General features: G+C 50.1%; 1 protein-coding gene across 1 annotated transcript; it reads left to right on the top strand.

Moving 5' to 3' along the window:
- The first annotated feature begins 17438 nt into the window (after nucleotides 1-17438).
- LOC142431577 (mitochondrial carrier protein SCaMC-3L-like) lies at nucleotides 17439-22318 on the top strand. The gene is made up of 6 exons (XM_075536606.1): nucleotides 17439-17570; nucleotides 17882-18034; nucleotides 18200-18304; nucleotides 20520-20687; nucleotides 20785-20932; nucleotides 22146-22318. The coding sequence occupies exons 1-6, from the start codon at nucleotides 17439-17441 to the stop codon at nucleotides 22316-22318; spliced, it is 879 nt and encodes a 292-aa protein (XP_075392721.1).
- The last annotated feature ends 828 nt before the right edge of the window (nucleotides 22319-23146 follow it).

Below are 23146 nucleotides of genomic sequence, written 5' to 3'. Positions count from 1 at the left end.
TTTGAGCACGAATACCTTCCCAAGGACTTGGTGCACGAGGATGCTTTCCACACTCTCTCCTTCCCTCTTGCTTTGCTCCTATGTGCCCTGACCCCAATTGTCCTCTCCCTGAAGTGTAGCTTCAGTGCTGTCCTCTGACGTGAATTCTATGGGGGATGAGTGTCAGGTTATTCCAAGTTGTTGGAATCGGGATTGGGGGCGACCCCACAGACCTCCTGGTTCCTTGATGCAGACCAGTATATTTCATTCACATCTTCACACACCAGGTTGAACTCTGGTACCTCTCTCCCCCTCCTCTGGAGGTATGAACAACTCCGACCCCTTGGGTGGCCTACTACTCTGCTCCCAACTACCCATGTGTTTCTTTCCCCCTACTTTTTAGTTCACTGCCATATGCATCCCAGGATTGGGTCTGGGCCCTGGCGAGGGACCTGGACCACCCCACAGGAATGGATGTGTACAGGGACACAGCAGAGCACAGTTGGAATGTAAAGGTGACGGCTGTCTTTGGTATCCCCACACCCATATATTTAAGTGTTCACAGGCTGCAGGGGCAGTGGGAGCATCGAAGGTAAGTGGTTTTCAATTGAATGGTTGCAAGGGTACCTGGTTTACAAGGGGAGAGTCTACATGAAGTGGCAGTGTTTTCGGGGTGAACACTTTCCTGATTCTCTCAATTTCAGAAGACCTTGCTGACCCAGCACGACACGGTCCAGTACAACAGGCTGCAGAACTACGTGCAGCAGATGCTGGGGAACCCCAGGTTACTACAAAAATTTATATGCCCAATGGGCTGGGCTTCATTCCCTACCCAGGCTTTGACCTGGCCAACTATGAGGTCTGGGGTCTGCTCTGACCTCCACATCACTTCCTCTTTCCGTAGCTGTCTGCCTCTCATGGAGTCGGCTGGAAAGGACAAGGCTGTGGAGGTGCAGAGCCCCAAGTCCTTGAATCCCTGGGCTGTGGTCACAAAGGGCAACCGGGAGGCACTTCACTGGCAAAAGTGACTTCCACAATTCAGGATGTTGGATGCTCTCCTGGTTCTTGGACCCAGTCTGACATGGCTCTTTCTCAAACAAGTATCTGTGTTTCTGATTGACATGGTTCTATAGAGAGACAAAACCAGGACACTTAGGATTGTATAAAGATTGACATACAGAAATACACAATGCATGAAACAAACAACTCATTAGTCTACAGGGCAGTACAAATGGCCCACTGCAATTAACGATTAAGAGTCAGCTACTATACTAGAAGTTCAAGTGCTGCCGGTGTAAGTCAAAGAAGCAGGCTCTCTGACCAAAAGCACCAATCAGCACGGCAGGTCACCAACAGTCAACAAGATGACAGGGTTTGACAGTCCCCAGCGAAATGAATGTATACTCCAGTAGCATGGTGAAGCAGGCCTTGAAGGAACCTCAAACTACAGTGCCACAGTCCACAGGTTAGGTGACTCATAAGGAGTGTAGCTTGTAGGTTGAGGCAGAGAACCAGCTAAGGCAACCACACATTGGTCTGATCAGCAAAGAGCAAGAGACAGGAAAGACAAGACTCTCCTAGCTGTTTATCTCTCCCCCCTTTAATTATTCCCACATGTTCATTGGCCACGTTGGCACGATAAACCTATGCCTATCACAGTGTCTCTCATCCTCTGCCTAGAACTCAGAAAGTCATGAGGTTTAGGAGCCACCCTCTTCCTCGATGGATTACGTGATGTTCCCTTGCATTTGAGAAGCTGGTAGCAAGAGGAGCCTTTATGGTATGATGCGTTACTAACTTAAGACTTAGCAGTTCAAAGTGACGAGCTGCTCCCCGGCAGAAAGACGATCCTTTCTATTCCTGGGAGGAGTTACACTCTCAGAAATACCGTGTCCTGGAGGAGTAGCTAAGAGTCCGGATGGATCGAATCGATGGCATGGTGGGAGTCCAGTGAGAGCATCAGTTGGCATTATTAAACCAAATCCAGGGTTGGTGAGTCGACTTGGGACTCACAGGTTTTCTGAGTCTGTGAATCTTTTTGTGAGCCTCAAGTCTTGCTTTCTTTCCAAGATGAGTTTGAACTGTCAACCTTGCAGTTAGTAGTGGAAACGCCTCCCCGCAGCGTCACAAGGCTTCCTTGGATCCATCGTGGCAAGTAATTGTATCACATGTGAGATCACTCGGGGGCAGTGGCAGAAAGCGTTCCTCCCATGTGTGTGACCCAGGATCCATACATTCCGGAGCTCCTACACCCCCCGCCCCCCCAACAGCCTCCCCGGACAGTTAACCCCTTCTATCAGTGGAGGACTTCTGGTTTGTACTGTGCTGCGGAATGGGTTTCAGCCGGACCATGAGATAGGCTGAATTTGGGAAAGAGATCACCTGGCCTCTCTTCCTGGTCTCACACAAGCCTGGATGCTCCCCTCAAAGCTGCCCACCATAGGGGCCCCTGAGGGGTCAAAAGAGTGGGGAAGCTTTTGCAGAAGCTCTGCCCTCACAGCATTATGCCAGCTACTACAGTGTGACAGACAGTTGGATAACATGGGCTCAAAACACCCCTAAGAACCTCTGAGAGGAGAACAATGGCCTCCCAAGTGCTGAAGACTCGCCCGACAATGGCTCACACAGGCCATTACAAGGGGTAGGCGACTATGTCTGCCAGATCCTTCAACACCAGGACTTTGCCTCGTTTTATTGAGGACATGCGCCCAACATACTTGGTCATACGCCTGCACAGACCTGGCCGTAACAATGTTGGCAGAGGTGGGGGTGTGCTTGCTGTAGGAGGATGTGGTGTGGCCCTGGAGTAGGGCCCATTCTGAGCCTTCTTTGGACCCCTGCTCCTTGCAGATGATGAACGACATGTGGAAAATGAGATCAATGGATAACCAAGAGCCTAGCATGGCTGAGAACATCTGTACCAAAGCAGTCTCCATAGTGTGCAGCCAGATGGCCAGTTATTACCTGACATTAATAAGGACAAAGATGCAAGTGATAGGACTGCCTACCCCTGATGAGGCCCACTTTGTGGCCTCCCCAAATGTTCTCATCCCCTCTCACACCCAAATTTTCTCTACTTGGCCCTGGCTTCTGATGCCGCAAACCAAATGAACTCATACTTACCCACAAATCTAAACATTCTGTCCCATTTTCACTCAGTCCCAAATTTGATCTAGGCCCGGGGTACACACAAACAACCCTCCATGCACGACTTCCCCGACCTTGTGACACAACACATGCTCAAGACTTGATGGCCAACTTACACATTCCCATGTCGGAGGGAACGTGGGCAACATGAGGACGTTGCAAGGACCCGGTTAGAGTAAGTCCATTTCTAGGCCTTTACTCCCTAGCATCTCTCGGTGGACTTCAAACTTCCGATTAGCAGCTGAGCCATTGTCCCAAGTATAGACAACCCAGGGACCCCAGGACACAGGACTCACATACGACAAAGAGGCCAGCATTCTCAAATAGACTTAGCCAACGAATGGTCCCATAATTACTCCCCACAATTGTCAGGACACACCTGCACCATATAGTCCAACTGGGGATTCACATCGACCCTAGTAGACAGAGCAGAACGACTCCTTAAGGTCTCTGAAGTTGTCCATTCTCATGGGAGCAGACAGCTTCAGCATTCATCAGTGGACTTTTGAAGATGTGGTGTAACTGCAATGGTGGGTGTCTGGGATTTTAACTCAACCATTATGGGAGTAGACAGCCTTGTCTTTTTCCCTCAGAGGTGCTGGTGGTTACACACTGCTGGCTTTGAAGTTAGCAGACCAGACTCAACACAATGGGCCACCTGGGCTCACTTCACCTTTAGCAGCTCCTCCTCCCCAGTGTCCCCCAAAAAACTCCTCAGTTCTAATTCCCCAACTAACTTAATAACCACAACCCAACCCATCTGAAACTCTCAAAACAGACCAGAGCTCACTCCCTGAACTTGACAAAGACTCTATCCACAAGCCCACTGAACACATGCCCAAGGCCCTAGCCAAACATAGGCATCCTTACCACTGTCACGTCTTTGAGGGGAATTGTCTGGAAACACAGCCCCTACACAGACCCTTGAAAACTCCCTGAATGAAGTCCTTTGCTGCCGCCGCAACACTACCTAATTTCCACTGCAAACCTTCCAGCGCCTGTCTTTGCCTATCAGCACCTCAACACCCCCACTTCCTTTACTCTATGTGCAATAACTTGACTTCATTCCTCATAGATACTGTGAAGGGCTCAAAACATACCATGCGGAGTGTTTTCAGTCAAATCCTCGCTGAGCAGGGTTGGCCAGGGCTTTTTGGAGGCCAAACCACCACATTAAAATTTTCCCGGGTATTGGCATCAGCTACACTGTGTATAATACAATGAAGGGTTCCCTGGAAATTTGGGTGACAGCCAGACCACAGGTAGACAGCGATGATTAGGTGGGGTCAGTCCATTCCACACTACATGATGTGACACCCCCCCCACATGACAGGTCCCCATGTGTAGGACATCAGTGTGTGCAAGAAGGTGTGAGAAAATTCCCAGAGCAGGAGTTGAAGCCCAGCATGTGGTGGCAGCCGCTGGGGGCAGTCCGGTGGCCATTTCACTGGCATGCACTGGCAAAGTTCTTGCCATGTGTGTGACCCAGGATCCATACCATCCGGACACACTCCTGCACTGCTACCCTCTTCTTTCAGTTGAGAGCTTCTGGTTTGTACTGTGCTGTGAACGTGTTTCAGACGGAGCATGAGATAGGTTGACTTTGGGAAAGAGCTCTCCTGTCCTCGCTTCATGGTCTCACCCATGCCTGGGTGTGCTACTCAAAGCTGCCCACAATGGGGGACCCTGCGGGGTCAAAAGAGGGGGAAGCTTTTCCAGAAGCTCTGGCCTTACAGCAATATGCCAGGTACCACAGTGTGACAGACAGATGGTTGTCAGGGACTCCAATCACCCCATGACTTCCTCTGAGATGAGATCCATGGCTTCCCAGGTCCTGAAGACCTGGCTGACACTGGGCCATCCAGACCAGGACTAGGACCTGTGAGCCTGGCCATTGCAGATGCTCTGCTGACAGGGGATCCACTCCTTGTATAACGGTTACTTCCTTAACATGCTGGGTCCGTTACCTTTAGTCACTTCTCCCTCCAGTACCAGTAACAGGCACTGCGAGACTGTGCATTTCAGATGCTGTGGGGCTGTGATCCCCTCATTCTATCATGGATACACACCATACGTGTTTGGAATTATGCCTCATGCATACACTGACATGGCCATACATAAGATTGGCAGGGCTGGTGTGGCCCAGGGCTAGGGCCCATTCTGACCTTCCTCTTCCTCCTGCCCCTCTCACTGATTCTGCACAGTTTCTGCAACACAAGGACGAACATCGCATACTCAGCAACCTGGGGGCAAACATCTGCATTGTGACACTGTCTACCAGACAGCCAGCCACCCATTGCCAGACAGCCAGCCACCCATTAATAAGAACGAAGATGCAAGCTGAAGGGCAGCCTGGCCTCTATGCTGCCCATCTTATACACCCACTAAAATCCTCCAATTGCCGGCCCACTGCACCCAATTCTCTATACTTGAGTTTGGCCTCGTATGCTTTCCACCGACATCCGCCAAGTCATACATACCCCCAAATCTGAACTTCTGCCCAGTTTCATGGTCCGTGGCTTTGACTTCAGGCACGAAAATACATCCCCCTCCGTTCCAACAATGGTGTGGGCAATAACTTGGCCTCGTTCCCCTAATTACTGTCGAGGGCGGTTTCCACAATGAAAGTACTCATCTGGTGAATCCTGGCACAGCAAGCTTGGCATGGACTAAACAGAATCCTGAACCCACCTTACTCAAGGTCATTCCTGCACGAGCAATCAGCTATTCGGTATAAGAGCAAAGGAAGACCACCATCAGAGTTTAATTCAGAGCTCAACCACAGGCACAGGGTCAGAAAGAGACAAAAGGGCGGAGTCGACTGAGTCCCCCTGGTCCTCAAATCTTGCTGTTTCATCTGTGTGGAACAGTTGTGGAAAGAGAGTGTGCTGGAGCTCTAGGTCGGGAGGGTGCTGGAGCCTCTAACGCTGGAGTTCAGGTCGGGATTGCAGTCTGGATCCTGCCAGGAATCAAAAGACATGCTGTGGACTCAAGAGCAAATGGGGAATTGGGAATCAGTTGGCAACTAAAGGGTGAGCTTGGCCGGGTGTGCCTGGGATGCCGGGCCTGGGAGGGGAGCTGTGACTTCCAGTGGCACTGTCAGGTATACGCTAGCCTCCTAACAGCATGGTCAGTGGTTCACAGACCTCACATGCTCTTTGAGAGAAAGAGGAGGCTGTCTGCTCCTATTAAGTTGGATAGCCTGGGTAACCCCATAGAGGGCATTTGTAAGTTACTATCTACTGGAAACCCTGGTTTTCATGCTTTTAGAAAAGGACCCGGGCCCTGGAATTCTGGAGTCTGGAAAGAGAATGGGGACATTTTAATCACTGATTCTAAGAGACGAACAAGCATCCCCAGGTCCAGAAGGAGGAGTCCTTGTGATTCCTGAGTCTAATTGGGGAGCATGGATCCTTAGGTTTGAGGGGGCTGGTGGTAGGACAATGCGGTACCCAAATGTTAAAGGGAATGCCCTAGGGATCCCCAAATCGAGGCTGGCAGCTGAGATTTCCAATTCCAAAACAGGAATGAGGTACTGGGGAATCTCTAGGATTAGAAAGGATGCCAGGGTACCTGTACCCTGAATCTTGAAGGCAGTAGAACATCATGACGTTGCCAGGGTTCCGCAGAGAAGATGGAGGCTAGGATCAGATTTGTGACCTCCAGGCCTTACAGTAAGGGGGGCGGGTGGCTTTACAGGAATCAGAAACTCGGATCCCACACTTCTTGGAAGTTCCCTGAGTCCTCGGTCTTTGAATTTGGCAGGGAAGCCCGCAGCATGGAATTCTATGCGACTTGGGAGAAAAGCGGGTGAAGTGTATTTTCACCCAAGGAGGCATGTCGGAGGGAGGAATCCAGGATGACATAGGACAGCTCTAGTTTTCCTTTACTCTGTGACCGTCATATTCTGGAAAGACCTGAACCTCAAGCCCACCGAGTGCCATGCCTGCCTAGTTGGATCACGAGGGTGGTAAACCAAAAAGTCAAGCCTGATTTTCCATATCCCATAACCAAGGACAATGTCGCCTCCCTTTCCCATCTCCTACAAACAATCCAGTTCCCCCTCTTCTGTGAGATCGCACCCACTGTAGCTGGGATTTCCTTGGCTCCCACCAAAAGCAAGCACTGGATCACTTCCATTGCCATTTCTTCCCAATGGTGTCAGGCATCCAGGTGGAGGCGCTCACCTCAGCCATTGGCTGCATTTAGAAGTCAAGTCTAGAAAAGGATTCTGGTCACGGGGAAGGCAATCCAGTCTCAGTGCAATAGCATCCAGACGACTTCTCCGTGGACTGGTTACAGCCAGTTCGGGTCTTCACAAGACCGCCCTCCATTGGTGGGGGTCGCGACCATCGCACCAGCACCCGCCAAGTGTGTTCACAGAGGCCTTCGAAAGCCTTGGGCTCAGCACACGTGAGCCCTCGAAGCCTTCGCTCTGGAACCAGAGCCGCGAGCTCCCGCTTCATGTGGCGCCATGCTCCTAGGTCAGGTCGGTTTGCCAACCAAGGATGGCTGCTCACAACCCATTGGCTCTCAGAGAAGTCCAGTCCCCCGTGCTCCCGCCTTCTGACCGTCGCTGCTTTCTGATTGGCGGTTGGCCTTGAAGGCTCGCGATTGGTGGCCGTGAGCGAGGGCCGTCTCTCATTGGTCGCGCTCCGCAGTCCGTTATGGTGACGGCGGGAGGGGGCGGTGCCTCCCTTCAGCTTGGACTTTCCTTGTGGATCCAGGCCTCCTCCCGCGGGATTCCCTCCTTCTGCTGGACTTCTGCCTCAGCTTCAGGCCGGTCCTGCCGCGCCACGTGGGAATACAGCCCCGGGGGACGCTGCCCGGACATGGCCGCCAGCAAGCGGGTCCAGAGCCCCTGGAGCTCCCTGCCTGGTCCCAAAGTGCGGGCCCAGGACGCTGAGGTCGCGGTGGCGGTGGCTGGGGTGCAGTGGGCCAGGCTTTTCTCAGCCGCCCAGCGAGGGTGTCCAGGGACCCGAGGGGACACCTTAGCTGTGTGACCGCCAGGAGAGGAGTCTTTGGTTCCTGGGGGGCGCTTGCTGCTTGGCGTGCAGGGGAGGAGTCAGGAGTAAGGTCGCGAGCCAGGGGTCGCCTTTGGGGGTGGGGTCCTAGGTCATGTGTGGGAGGAGTTGCATCAGGCATTATCCTCTCAGAGTGACCCCGCGGCACAGGGAAGGGAGAGTCCGGGGTCCCGTCATCAAATTCGTGACAATCAGGGGACCCTCTCCTCGGACAGTTTAACCCCTGTCCTGGAAGCAAGAGGTCCTACTGGGTATGTCTAGAGTGTCTCTCCCCACAATCAGTGTTGAGCTTACCCCTCTTTTCTGTGATGTCTCTCTCCTGCCCCTATGGGGCTTACTTACATGAGAGTCAAAAGTTCTTCAGGTCTGCACAGTAGTGAGGGAGCAAGGACTCAGCGACACTGCAGGACAGGGTGGAATTGCCCTGCTGATTTTGAGACTGCAATTCTGTATGGGAACAAAAAGCCTCCTCTTTCTCCCATGGCCCAACGCGTGGTTTTGAGCCACTCATCTAGCAGGTAGCTGCCCAACACGTACCACTGCACCTGGGGCATGTGCCACAACCACTGGACTCTGCTTGTCTCATGGTTGAGGACAAAACAGTGGGGAAGCCTTGGTTCCTGTCCTCCTTCTGGGGCTCTGGTGTACAAGGGATGGCGGCTGTCAGGGACCTGGAGCTGAGCCCCAGAGCACGGCCTAGTGGGTTGGTAACCCAGTGATCCTGCTTATTTCTAGATTGCAGTAAAGACGGGAGGCTACTGGTCCACTGCCCTCAACAGCAGTACACCCAAGTTTGGGTTTGGTGGCCAAAACGACACAGTGGGCATAAGGAGGTCACTTGTGGCCCCAGTGCAGTAGGAAGAGAGCTTTCAGGGGCTGAGCGTCCAGTGCTTTTCTTTGGAGTTGGCTCAGAGTTGGGGACCGCTGCCCTTTGGGCTTTAAACCCTTCAGCAATCTCTTCTTTGTTCTTGTCTCCTCTTTTTTGTCAGCCTGCCCTCTAAGCTTCTTGTGACTCCCATGGTGCTCTACTGAAATCTCCTTCATTTAAGAACAGGAGGGCGTTATCACCTACCTCAGCAGCAGCCTGCAGTTCAACCAAAGGTCCCCACCCCAATAGAGCACTCAGTGTGAACTCCCTTGAAAGAAAATATGTAAAACTATTAATAATCTGAAACCACAGGAGAATATCGGTGATGTGTGATGGTTACCAAGGCTTCCCATTAGAAGACACACCTATCAAATAAAAACAAGATTTTTTATCTTTCAATAAGAAACACAAAGCATATTCTGTAGTCTTTTTTAGACATGACAATAGTTGTGGTAGTTACATAATCTCCTGTCAACTGGTGGTTAGTAAGAAATAAGGGGTGCAATTTAGCCTGGCAATCAGGTCACAGTTGGATGACCTCATTAAGAGGTGCCACAGAGGTAAGTGGCTCACTGGAGGTCAGATCCACACTCTCTGTGCTACACATTCCTGTTGATAAGGCACGTGGAGCCACACTTTTGACAGACAGAGCCCTTGAGATGCATCCAGCACCATTGGATCCACAGGACTTTCCACCCACTTGTCTCTGATCTTCTTGTATTCTGCACTATTGCCTGTGTTGCATGAGGCTGAGGAGGAATTTCGGGACTGGTATCAGACATATGGGCTAATGGAAGACTTAAGGATTTGACCTAGTGTGGGCTGGGAGGGTTTCCTAATATTCAATTACTCATTGATATAAAGTGGTTTTTGCATTTAAAGATGAACTGAAATATATACCCAGGACTGAAAAAAATCACTTTGATATTCTGGCAGACTGGTTATAACCAAATAAAGGCTCTTTAAATTTACAACACATTTTAGTGGCTGTCGCTTTTTTAACCCATAATAGTGTCTCAGATATTTTTATATGCTCAATTTTCATTCTCATATGCTTCAAGGAATATTTTGACTTTACTCTTTATTTCCTCAAACACTCAGTGGTTTTTAAGTAACGTTTGGCTTATTTCTATGTATTGGACTATTGGAAGGTGATGATTCTATACTTAATCTGATTTTTTATACTTAATAAAATTATTTAATGGTAATTTACCATGTGCTAGGGCAATAAGTTATGCAGGTTTTATGGTCTTCTATTATTTTTAATCATTTTATTGGGGGTCAAACAACTCTTATCATAATCCATCCATCCATCCATTCAGGAAGGAGATGAGCCAGTCAGGGTGCAGTGTGGCAAGGGTGAAACATACAGCTTTCCTCTAGTTTTTGAATGCTTCCCCCCTCCCCAGTACCATGATACCGATTCTACCTTAAAATCCGGCTAGAGCAGAGGATGCACATGGGTAGAGATAGGAACTGGAAACACAGGGAATTCAGGACAGATGACCCCCCAGGACCAGTGATGAGAGCGGTGATACTGGGAGGGTGGAGGGTAGGTGGGATAGAAAGGAGAACTGACTACAAGGATCTCCATGTAACCCCCTCCGTGGGGGGCAGACAACAGAAAAGTGTCTGAATGGAGACGTCGGACAGTGTCAGACATGACAAAATAATAACAATTTATAAATTATCAAGGGTTCATTAGGGAGGGGAACAAACGAGGAGCAGATACCAAGGGCTCAAGTAGAAAGAAAATATTTTAAGAATGACGATGGCAACAAATGTACCATTGTGCTTGACATAATTCTGACTTTACACCATTGTAAGCTGAAAACTGTTTGTAGTATCTTCATATTTCAAATTGTGTCGACGGTGATTAATGGCATTAACTTAAGATGTTGTAACTTTCTGTAGATTTGGGGGATTATCCCTTTATCTAATGTATTATCACTGAGTACTTTTTCCCAATCTAGGGGTCCTCTGTTGACTGTTTGCATGAAATAGTTTGATGTGCATAAATCATTCATTTTCAGTAGTTCCCAGTATTTTATTTTCAATTTCCATGTATTCTAAGGTTTGGAGTTAATCATTCTCTGGTTGATTTCTAAATTTATGGCATTGCGATTGACATGATGGTTTGTAGTACATCAATGTTTTTTTTTAATTTACCGATGCTTCTTTCATGACCTAAAATATGACCTGTTGTGGAATAGCTACCATAAATGCCAGAGAGATAGTGAATGGAATTGCTGTGAGTGAGCTTTTCTCGATATACCTGAGATCAACTTTGTCGGTTTCCCTTGTATTTTGGCTGGTATTCTTTAGAGTTGATCAGTCTTTGGTTGAAAGTGAAGTATTGAAGTCTCCCAGGATGGTATAATTTGATCTATTTTTCTCTTCATTTCTGTAAGAATTTGATGGATATGTTTTTATGCTTTTTCATTTGGTGCTTTTATGTTCATGAAAGTTATGGTTTCTTGGTCAGTTAAGGCTTTCATAATTGAATAGTGACCCTATTTGTCATTTATTATATCATTAATCTAGATGTCTATTTTGTCAGAGATTAATAGTGCTACTATATTTTACTTGTGATTACTGATAGCTTGGTATGTTTTCCCCATCCTTTGATTTTTGAGTCTATGCTTATCTATGCTTTATGGCATTAAATGTGACCGAATCTGGAGTAGGCTTCATGTGTACTAAAAAAAAGAAAAGGTATAATGTGTTTTGTTGGGTGAAGTTTTCCTTCTTGTGTCTAAGAGATCAAGTTGATTGTATTGCTTAGTTCTTCTTTATGTTCCTTAATTTTCTAGATAATTTTGTCATTTGCAAAATTGATGGGAAATGGGATAATTGGTTCCCATTTGCTGTGTTGATCACAAGATCAATTCTACAGACCATGGGCCATACGTTGAGGGCGAGCTTGGTGTCAGTGGTCTTTAGTGCTATTGTGGATCATCTAGGGCATGGTCAGCAACCTTTTTGGCTCTCACAGGATCCTCTTTTTGGGGATTTACAAGAAAACCCAAAGGAAATTTTTAACTAACTGCCACACTGTCTTTTCTGATTCTACCATCCTCAGCACATTAGAAGAACTTCTATCTCCTCAGTATAGATGGATACAGACCAGCATGAGGTCGTTCCAGAGCCTTGCTCTCCCTCTTCCCTGGTGAAATCACTGCAGGTAACAGTGGAAGAAGTTGCCTAGATATATCTTTCTTGTCCTTTTCAAAAATGTTTCTTCCTTGTTGAGAACATCCACATGAAAACACTCATTTATCCAGTAACGACTTCATGTACAAGCAATTGTCGCTGACGCATGATGTCCCTCCAGTGGTGTGACCATTCTCACCTACCTTTCCCCAGATATCCTCCTCCATTCTCATTAATTCATTATATTCAAGTTTCCTATCGAATAAGTACCTGTCACTGCACGAATACCTGGCTGTGGTGACAACAATGGCTTTATACTAGGTTTTGAGGTGAGATACTGCAAGACCACCAGCTTCGTTTTTCTTCTCAAGGAGTTCTTTGCCTATCCTGTTTTTCTCCCTTGTGGACCAGAGAAAAAAGTATTCAAAATACAAACAGGAAAAATAATGCACAGTAAGAAGCTCAGGGTCGTTATTTTATGTCTGCTTCTGTTCTAAGCTTTGTCCATCAGCTTTGACTCTGATGTGGACATTAACTTGTGGATTGATGAGATGTTGCCACTAGAGGACACAGAAAGTCAATGGAAAGCAAAGAGAGAAAATAATCATATTTCTCCCTCGTCATTACTTGTCCCACAGTTGTTTAAGAAGTCTTATTAAAGATTTATTATAAGAATAGTGCACAGCACAAAGAGGGAGAGGTTATAGGAGTGTTAGAACACAGAGCAACAGCCATGCCAACAGAAGATGGCTGGATCGATCTCTTGTCTTTGGCGGAAATCAGGACTCTGAGGAGCAGAGAAGTTTTGAGCAGTTGGGGGCAGTTTCGGGTCATATATTATTTACTACCTTGTGGTCTTTTATGATGTCAGGTTGGGGTAGAGATTAAGGTAAAGGGAAGTATTGGGGTGTCTGATACACCTGAGAGACCTATAGTCTTATGATTAGGTTAATGATCATGAAGGATAAGATCTCAGATGGCCTAGGTCACAGGGAATGGGATTTTCACGTCATGGGTGATGGAGGTGATCACGTGGTGGTGAGGAGTGTAGTCTATCCATGCCATCTACCTGGATGGTGGAAAGAGACAAATGAAGCAATGACCTACTCAGAGGCAGGATGCTTACCAAAGTGGCTTTGTGTGCTGTCCAGGGGGTAGTGACATGGGACAGCTGGAGAATAGTTATGGCCATCCAATATGTCAGTCAGCAGAGGGTTCAGTCAGCTTTGCTCCTTTGGCCTAATGTCAGCAAAGAAATTGTATTATATTTAACTTTCATCAAAATGATAGATCTTCATTTTGTTTAGACCTGTCTGTGTGCATCCATGATGATCAAATTCATCAGGGGATTTGAAAAGTACTTTCTATACATTATAATTGAGGTGAAGCAACAGTTAAGCTCTGCCTACTACTCAAATGGTTCGTCGTAGTAACCTACACTGGTTCCACCAGAAGCAGTTCTTTGAATTGCTAGCTCTGGGGCTGTTCTCCTTTGGTGTTTAGGGTCATTAAGACTTAGGATCTCTTGGGCCCTTTTGAGGCTGGATCTCTCAACAGAATCCAATGCATGTTATCCAATAGTAGTGCTGTCTACGGTAATATGATTCATTCTTACAACCCAAGTGAACTATTATCAATCGCTCTCTTCTTATGGATGTCACACTCGGTGTGTAGCACAAGCTATTACCCAGGATTCATAGGAATCTGTCAGAAATGGAAGCATATTTGCTGCTTTGATTGTATTTTGTTCCCAGTGAGGAGAATGTATAATCAAACGCAGATAAACTGAAAAAAAAAAAAAGCAAAACTGAGCTAATCTCACTTCTTATCTGGCTATAGGAGTCTCTGGATGGCTCAGTTTTGTCCTGCTCCTCTCCCTCCTCCATTGCATCCTTTGCCACTTACACCTCATTGACTGTCACAACACAGCCTCATTCAAATCACCTTCGATGTTGTCTTCACTGTGCCCGTTTTCACAGTTCTGGCTCAAACCTTGACTTGATTGTGTTAGAGAGGGTTCTCTAGGGAAGCAAAACATGGATTCTTTTGAATATTTATATATATGTGATATGACAGCTAATCAGTCCACATAGCAGTACAGAGGGCTCAGTCCAACTCACTTCTGTTTGTGAAGTCCTTTTGTAAACATAGACACACACTCAGGATTCTCACTTTCCCTTCTACAGTGTCCTGGGATACCTGGCGTACCTGGCCAAAAACCTGCCCGACACCTTCCGTGAGGCCAAGTTCCTGATAGCATACCGGTGTTCTCTAGTGTCTGGGCCATCTTCCTCCCAAGGGAGCTCATGGTCGTTGTGGATATTTCCATCTTGGCCTCCAAGTGTGGGGCATGTAGGCTTCATCTTTGCACAACAGTGCTATATGATCTCCCTAAGGCCAACTAGAAACACATCGAATGGGTTAAGGAATAAAATATGCTTGGGAAGAAAGTGATCCACAGCTCTGTGAGCTTTTCTCATAGATTTTACAAAAACAATAAGCATAAGTCGAAATATAAACGATGCCTTCCCCAGTCAGTTTTTATGCCATGAACGCATCAGCTTTTGTTTTCCATGGCTTGTTGATTTCAAGTTCTGGGAGTGAGTTCCAATCCATAGGAACCTCGGGTACAAAAGAAGAAGGCCCGAGCCGGGCCTGTGCATTCTCACAGTTTGTGGACACTTGACTCTTGCATCCAGTTTTCCAGTCCTCTCGCTGGGGTCACTTTCTTACTGCTTTCTTTCCTACACCTAACATGTCATCCTTTCCCAGCTACTGGTCCCTCTTGTTAGTAAGTCCAAAATAAATGAGACAACTCCTCACAATCTGAGTATGCTTCTCACAGAACTGATTTGCTTGTTCTACATCTCTAAACAGGAAGTAAAGGGAGGAGCCAACATCCTTGGGCGGGTCCAGCAGTGAACTCGCTGGCATTGAGGCCACCGGGAAGAGGGGCTTTGGTAGAAAGTCCTTGTGATCCATGTCTGAAAGATGATGAAAGAGCTGGTGACTACGCCAACCCCCCATCCCAGCAGCCACTTCCATCCATCTGCAAACCACCTTGCCCCCGGTCAGGTCGCTGTGACAGTCCTTGTCGGACAGAAAAACTGCGGGGAGCAGCTAGCCTAAAAATCAGCAGCAGGTGCGCTTCACCACCATGTAGCTCTTCAAGCTGTCAGAAACGGGGTGGCCTAGCCTTCACTTCTGTAACTCACCTCTCGGTACTTTCAAACCGGGCACTTTTCAGTGAATAAACCAGGCTTTGACCGGTTCCCATGGACAAAATCCTGTGGCATACTTCCTCCTCGGGAACCAGTGAGGACGCCATGCGTGGGGCCGGACTCCAGGTTGGAGGACGAGCCCCAAAGTGGGCAGGGAGACAAGCCTGGAGATCTGCTTCTGCCCAGAGACCTACAAGAAAGTCCTTTAAAGCACAGTTCTACTCGCTACCGCTGGGGGCGCAGCGGGCCAGTCTGACAACCCTCTTTATGGGTTTGTTTTCCCTGTAACACATTAGTAGGTTTGGGGCGCCAGGTAGGGGCCCCGATGGGGCACGTGGGTAAGGGTTCAGCTGTGAACCTAAAGTGTGAGGCTTCAAGCCACCAGCCCTTCCGGAGAGCGATGTGAGCACCCTTGGGGCCTGGTGGGCTTGCCGCCGCGGGGTGGCTCTCAGCTGGGGCTGTGGGCTTTCCTGCCACACACCAGGGGCTCACAAGGACCTCTGTGACCTCACTGGCTCCAGGAGGACTTAAGGCCCTGCAGACAGCTCTTACTTTGAGACGACAATGGCGACTCTACCTGACAAGAAGCAACAGCGTTGCTCTTGGGCAAACACCCAATTGCAAAGATTCACGACATTTTTATTCCCCGAAAATCCAGCCCCGCGTCCGTCCCCACCGCCTCGCATCATGCCCCCGCCCCCATCACCCTCCCAGGACTGGAATCCCCCGAACACTCTCCTTCCCGGGCCTGTGTTCAGCCAGGTGGCTGACCACAAACAAAAGCCTGCCACCTACCAGCAGGTAAGACTGGGGACTCAGCACACATTGTGGGGGAGGGCGAAAGCAGCCTGTGCCCTGCCTTTAGCTCCCTAGGTCCGTGTCAAAAGGGGGGCTTTGCCAGTCAGGCACCGACCTATTCTCTCACAGTTAGGAGGCCGAGGGCATTCCTCCAACACAGAATGAGCCTATGGGGCAGAGGGGGTTTCTGAGGCTAGCGGGCTTTCAGAGAGCAGGCAGCCTCAACTTTCTCTTTAAAAAAGGGCTGGTGAGGAGGAACAACTGACCTTACTGTTAACAGTTCAACACATAACCTGTGACACCACCAAGGAACCCAGTTAGGAGTTCAAATTCAGAGTTCTCTCTCTCTGTCCTCTGTCTCTCTCTGTCTCTCTCTCTCTCCCTGTCTCCTTTTTCATCCATTTATGCTTCATGTGGTCTCTTAGAGCTCAAAAGAGATGGGCTCAGAAACCTCTCTGCACTCATGTCGGAAACTCACTGCCAAAAATCCCTGCTGACTCACAGTGACCCCACAGGACTTGGTAGAAGTGCCCCTTGGTGTCCGGAGACTGGAGCGCTTTAAGGGAGTAGAAAGCCTCATCTTTCTGTGGAGCGTGTGGAGGGCTGGGATTAGTCACTGCTGACTTCCTGGTTAGCAGACCAAATGCATGACCCCCGGGAGGCCAGCAGGGCCCCTCTCACAAGTGTGGTGGTTGGCAGCATGTTGAGAATGTGAGGCAAGACAGAAAAGGCCGACTATCACACAAAGGTGGGACATCTCAAAAAACTCCCAAATCAAGAAAATTTTAAATTATCATTCAAAAAAGATCGACCCACTCGGGAACTTGCCGGGCCAGTTCTACTTTGCGGGTAGGGCAACTGTTGGTCGGAGTTGGCCCGATGACAGTGGGTTTGGCTGGGTTTGGCCTGGTCCTCTGTAGGCTTCCAGTCTGCTCAGCCCTGAAAGACTCCACGCAGGAGAATGCGTCTGTCACATCTGTCTTCTCTTGCTGGTTGATGTGGACTGCTGACCATTGGGCGAGCAGTGGGTTGCTTACCTACCGCAATTAAGACGCTGGTTAAGAGTTGCCACGAGTATCTCTTGGGTAGAATACCTCAATTGCTAAGCCCCTCTAGGCGAGCCCAGTGTCCCGAACCAAGCAGAATGGATTGGCATGAGCTTCCGACCTGGGCAAGGAGAGGAGAGCCCATGACATTGGGTGGGGATCTCTATCTGGCCCACAGCTGTTGGATAATGGAGAAGTCCTGATGGTCCCCATTGGGGACGCAAGGATGGACAAGGAGGGGGCCTGGTGGAAGATTCTGCTCTCTGGAGCCGTCGCGGGAACCGTGTCCCGCACCAGCACCGCCCCTCTGGACCGGACCCGAGTACACATGCAGGTGTGGGCGTGGGGCCTCCACTGCAGCCAATGGGCATTAGTGGGCGGGGCTTTCCCGGTTTCAGGGTGGGGCTCTAGGGTATTGTTGGGGATACAGGAAGGAGATTGTGGTTTTGGTGGATGGGGACAAGGGCGAGAAATGGAGCTCAGAGGTGAGGGGGAAGCTTGGAATGATGGGGGGAGCCTGATTTTTTCATTGGCGCTGGCTGCACCCAGATCCGAGGAGCTGGGAGCTGCAGGTGGGGCTGGGTTGAGAATGGAGAGGGCATCGGGGAGGGGTTTGTCCAAGGGTCAGGTCTTTTCCACCCTCAGGTTTACTCTTCCAAAAAACACCTTATGAACCTGCTGGGGGGGTTACGGAGCCTGATCCAGGAGGGAGGCTTCCGCTCGCTGTGGCGCGGCAATGGTATAAACGTGCTCAAGATCGCCCCTGAGTATGGGATCAAGTTTCTCGTCTTCGAAGAGGTAGGAAGTGATAGGTGTCTACAGCCCCGCCCTCCGGATCACACGAGCCCGCCTTCCCAGCCCTCTGTCTCCTGTCCGAGTCCTCAGGCCCTCTCCAAGGTGGGCTTGAGGCTGGAAGGCCCCGGAGCTGTGCTCACCTTCCTCTCTCCTCGCTCGGGCCCGCAGTGTAAAGCTCACTTCGGGGAGTCCTCAAACCCCATCTTCCAGGAGGATGTCTTGGCGGGGTCTCTGGCGGTGGCCGTTTCCCAGACGCTCATCAACCCCTTGGAGGTAAGTGAGAGCCTGCTCAGTGGACGGCCTCGCACAATGAAGCGACTGCAGCCCCTACCTACTGCGCAATGACTCGTGTGCCCCAGGCATCCTGCACAAAGCACCGTGTTCGACCCTCACCAGGACCCGCCACATGATCTGCCGGCTCCATTTGGTTGGTGGTTACTGTCAGATTGGCTGTGATGCTAGGTAACCTGGCCATGGCATTCTTGGGCACCTCCTATGCACGTGACAGCTGGACTTTGACTGAGAAAGACTGAAGAAGCATCGATGCCCTTGAACGATGGTGCTGGTGAGGGATGTGGTCGGTTCCCCGGACTGTCAAATGAACTCCCAGATCTGCCAGAATGCTCTGAGAGGCAAGGATGGCGAGACTTTGGCTCCCAGACTTTGGCCATGTTCCTGTCCAGTGAGCAGGACCCACAAGGAGATGGGTGGATACAGTGGCTGCAAGCCCGGCAGAAACATCAGAAGCACAGTTAAGATGATGTACGATTGGGTTGGTTCCTGCTGCTCCACTGAGTCCCTGTGAGTCAGAACCGAGTCCCCAGCACCTCACAGGAACCAGTGCGCATGACAGCAGGGAACACTGCGCAGACAGAGACACCCATTCCCCTTTGGGGATACTGTTAATCCATCTCTGGGAAGCTGACCCTTGTGTTTTACTGACCTCCTCCTTTCGCAACCAGGACATCTTTTTTTATCACCACTGGGTCACCTGGTCACTCAGCCAAAGTCTTGCTGTCCTCACATCTCAGAAGCCTCTGCTGGCATTGCCCTAAGCCGGGCTCCTCCTTCGGGGATCCCATCGTCCAGATACTGTTCTTGCCAATACCGTCTTTCTTAGGCATAGACTGATTGCCCAACTGTTACGTGCATATGACGTCACCATGGCTTCCAGCTGAGTCCTGCCTGTGGCATTGTGGCTCTTGGACACTTCTCAAGAGGGGTGTTGCACAAGTGCCCAAGGCAGCCTGTCCCTTGAGTGCCTGATTGCGGCTCCAGTGGGAGCTAGTGGCAGATCTGAGCCAGACGGAAACCCTTGACTGCTTTGCTCTTTGCTCTTTGCGTCACTCTGTTGTTTCTTGGTCCAGTTCTGAGGTCGTTGGTTTCCTCTGTGTTGGGGTGCCATCCATCCTGACGGCTGTAGTCTTTGATCTTCATCGGTAAGTACTTCCAGTCAACTTTCCTCCCAGCCAGCAAGGCTGTGTCCTTGGCACCCGGCAGGCTGCTCAATGGCGTTGCTCGGCTCCTGATTCCACGTACTTGTTGGCATCGCCCAGCATCTGGGATCACTGTCTGCACACAGGATGGAATCCTGAAGACAGGGAGGGGATCCGACGTTGAAGCACAACTTCCCTGGTTTTAAACCCTGCGGTCTTCCTGCCTCTGCTCATGTGTTCATATGAATGTGGGGACACAGCTGGTGTGGTTCAGGGAGCGTGAACATCAATTGTTTTGTGTTTCTAGTGTCCAGCATGTAGTTGACGAGACCAGATATGGCTGGGGATACAATCCCAGACAGTACACCTGAGGCACAGTTACCACCCTTCAGTCAGGAAGGCTGGCACGGGACGGGAATGGTTTCAGCAGAGCTTCTAGACCAAAGCTTCCCAGAGTGGGTGGGCTTGAGCCTGGAGGGAGCACGGAGGGAGGCGTGCTGAGAAGACCCACTGAGGCTGCAGAAACAGATCCCTACACATTATGTGGTACCATTGGCTTTAGTAGTAAAGTGTTGCATTGCCAGCGGGTCATGATTTTGTTCTGAAAGGGGGTAGAAAGCAAAGTAAAATTGGGCACAACTCTTGTACCGGATAAACCAGGAAGCAAGGGCTGGCCATCTACTTGCCACACTCGTGTATAAAACCCTGGGGGGTTGCCTCCTGACAGATGAGTTTAACAAACCTGGAGAGTGAGTGTCTGTTTCCCTGGGGCGGGTGTTTGATTTGAGGCAGGGCTGGCTCCAGGGCACTTAGCCCCATATGTCCCACTCACTGCACTTCTCCGGGCCCCAGAACAGGGATGCCCATAGGGGTTCTGAGGACCCTCCTCACCAGTGTCCCCTTGACGACCGTGGAGAGTCTCACCGACCTCTGAGGGCCTGGAGGCCCACCCCGTTGTTGAGCTGTGCCAACAGGGCTCCTTGCACAGGGACAGGGCATGAGTCCCCCAGGAGACTACTGACAGGAGCTCCCTGGCCTCCCTGCCTCCACAGGTGCTGAAGATCCGCCTCACGCTGGGACGCACAGGCCAGTACGATGGCCTAGGTGACTGCGTCGGCCAGATTCTTCGCCGTGAAGGCCCGGCCGCGTTCTATAGGGGTTATGCGCCAAACATGCTTGGCATCATCCCTTATGCCTTCACTGACCTGGCTGTCAATAAGGTTGGCAGAGGTGGGGGTGAGGTTGCTGTAGGCGGCATTGACGTGGCCCAGGACTAGGGCCAATTCTGAGCCTTCTCTGGCCCCCTACCCCTTGCAGATGATGAACAACATACGGGTAAAGAGCAGAGGGGATAACGAAGAACACAGCCAGGCTTACAACATCTACACACAGACGGTGTCCACAGTGTGTGGCCAGATGGCTAGCTATCCCCTGACGCTATTAAGGACCAAGCTCCAAGCAAAAGGTCTGCCTGCCCCTGATGAGACCCACTTTGTGGCCCCACCAAATGCCCTCAGCACATCCCACACCCCCATTCTCCTTACTTGGCCCTGACCTCTTAGGCTGCCATCCAAATGCCTAGAACTCATACTTCCCCAAAAATCTTAACATCCTGTGCCATTTTCCCTCAGTCCCAAAGGTGATCTAGTCCTGGGTGACACACACCTCGACCCCGCCCCCACCCCGTGCATGTTTTCCTCCTGACCTTGTGACACAACACTTGCTGAGGAGATGGTGGCCAACTTACACATTCCCGTGTCGGAGGGAAGTTGGGAAACCCAGGGCTGTTTCGAGGGCCCCGTTTGGGGAAGGGCATCTCTAGGCCTTCCTTCCCTAGCATATATCGGTGGACTTCAAACTTCCAATTAGAAGCTGAGCCAATGTCCCAAGGATAGACCACGCAGGGACCCCAGGACACAGGACTCACACCCCCAAAGAGGGCAGCTTGCTCAAATAGACTCATGACACACCTGCACCATACATTCTATCCGGAGATTCACATTGACCCAAATGGACAGAGCAGAATGACTCCTTAAGGTCTCTGAAGTTGTCCATCCTCACGGGAGCAGAGAGCTTCAGCATTCATCACTTGACACTGACTCGGGAACCCTAGAAGATGGGGTGGAATGCCATTGTGGGTGTCTGGGACTGTACCTCAACCATTATGGGAGTAGACAGCCTTGTCTTTTTCCCAGAGAGGCACTGGTGGGTACACACTGCTGGCTTTGAGGTGAGCAGACTAGACTCAACGCACTGGGCCACCTGGGCTCACTTCACCTTTAGCAGCTCCTCCTCACCAGGGTCCCCAAAACAACTCCTCAGATCTAATTCCCCAACTACCTTAATCACCACACCCCAACCCATCTGAAACTCTCAAAACAGACCAGAGCTCACTCCCTGACCTTGACAAAGCCTCTCTCCACAAGCCCCCTGAACACATGCCCAAGGCCCTAGCCAAACATAGACATCCTCACCACAGTCACCTCTTTCAGGGGAATTGTCCAGAAACCCTTTCCCTACACGGGCGCCTGAAAACACCCTGAATGAAGTCTTTTGTTGCCGCCTCCACACTAGCTTATTTCCTTGTAACATTCCAGACTCCATGCTTTTCCTATCAGCACCCCAACACCCCCACTTCCTTTATTCTATGTGTAATAACTTGGCCTCATTCCTCATAGATACTGTGGAGGGCTCAAAGCCCACCATGCGGGCCATTTTCAGAGACATCGTGGCTGAGCAGGGCTGGCCGGGGCTCTTCCGAGGCCTAACACCCACTCTATTAAAAGTTATCCCGGCTGTGGCCATCAGCTGCACGGTCTATACAACAATGAAAAGCACCCTGGGAGTTTAGGTGAGAGCCAGACCACAGGTACATAGGGGTGATTAGGTGGGGACAGTCCCTTCAACAGTACATGATGTGACACCCGCTCCTCCTGACAGGCTCTCCTGGGGAGGACATGATTGTGTCCATGGAGGTGCCTGAAAACTCCAGGAGCAGGAGTAGAAGGCCAGCATGTGGTGGAAACCGCTGTTGGCAGACTGGTGGCCAGTTCTCTGACATGCACTGGCAGAGGCCCAGGAACCAACCCAACAACTTCATGCAGGTGAGGGGCTTTGGAGAGAACTGCCATCTCCCCAGGAGTATATGAACTTTGGATGAAAGGGTGCCAAGTGGCGGTTGTGTAATTAGGTCAATTGAAAGAGATATCAGACAAAATGAGGCATTCAATTGCTTACCTCTCAGACGTCCAGGATCTCAGCTGTCAGATCCGTGCAGGGAGGGGGGATATATTTCAGGTCAGGGCTTATATACACTTTGGGGACATGCAAGCCCCCCTGGTTCCATTGTAAATGGGAGGGGTTGTACCTTCGGCATACTTGCAATAGGAAGGGACAGGCAAGGGGTATACACGCCACAGTAAGAGCAGGTACTAAGAGTATCCATGTGACAAGATTGGCGGCCTCTAAGGACCAGAAGGCAGCCAAATCTTGTACCTCCTGGAGTTGGCTTCACCTGGCTTTGGGGCTGTCCTTCAGGGGAACAATCCACTGTCCCACTGATCAGGGAGTGGGCCACATCTCAGGTGGGACAGACTATATAGTCTGAATGCTCTAGATGGCCATAGCCCTCAGGCAGGAATCCTTGAAGCAGTTCACCTCCAAGTGACTAGCCATTGAC

The sequence above is a fragment of the Tenrec ecaudatus genome, chromosome 1 (genome assembly GCF_050624435.1).
Source record: "Tenrec ecaudatus isolate mTenEca1 chromosome 1, mTenEca1.hap1, whole genome shotgun sequence".
NCBI lineage: Eukaryota > Metazoa > Chordata > Mammalia > Afrosoricida > Tenrecidae > Tenrec > Tenrec ecaudatus.
Note: the sequence above shows the minus strand (reverse complement) of the source record. Positions and strands in the feature narration are given on the sequence as shown.

Coding starts and splice junctions, on each gene's coding strand:
- LOC142431577 (XM_075536606.1), top strand. CDS start 17,439: ATGGTCCCCATTGGGGACGCAAGGATGGACAAGGAGGGGGCCTGGTGG. Junction 18,035..18,199: donor AGTTTCTCGTCTTCGAAGAG/GTAGGAAGTGAT, acceptor TCGGGCCCGCAG/TGTAAAGCTCACTTCGGGGA. Junction 18,305..20,519: donor CGCTCATCAACCCCTTGGAG/GTAAGTGAGAGC, acceptor CTGCCTCCACAG/GTGCTGAAGATCCGCCTCAC.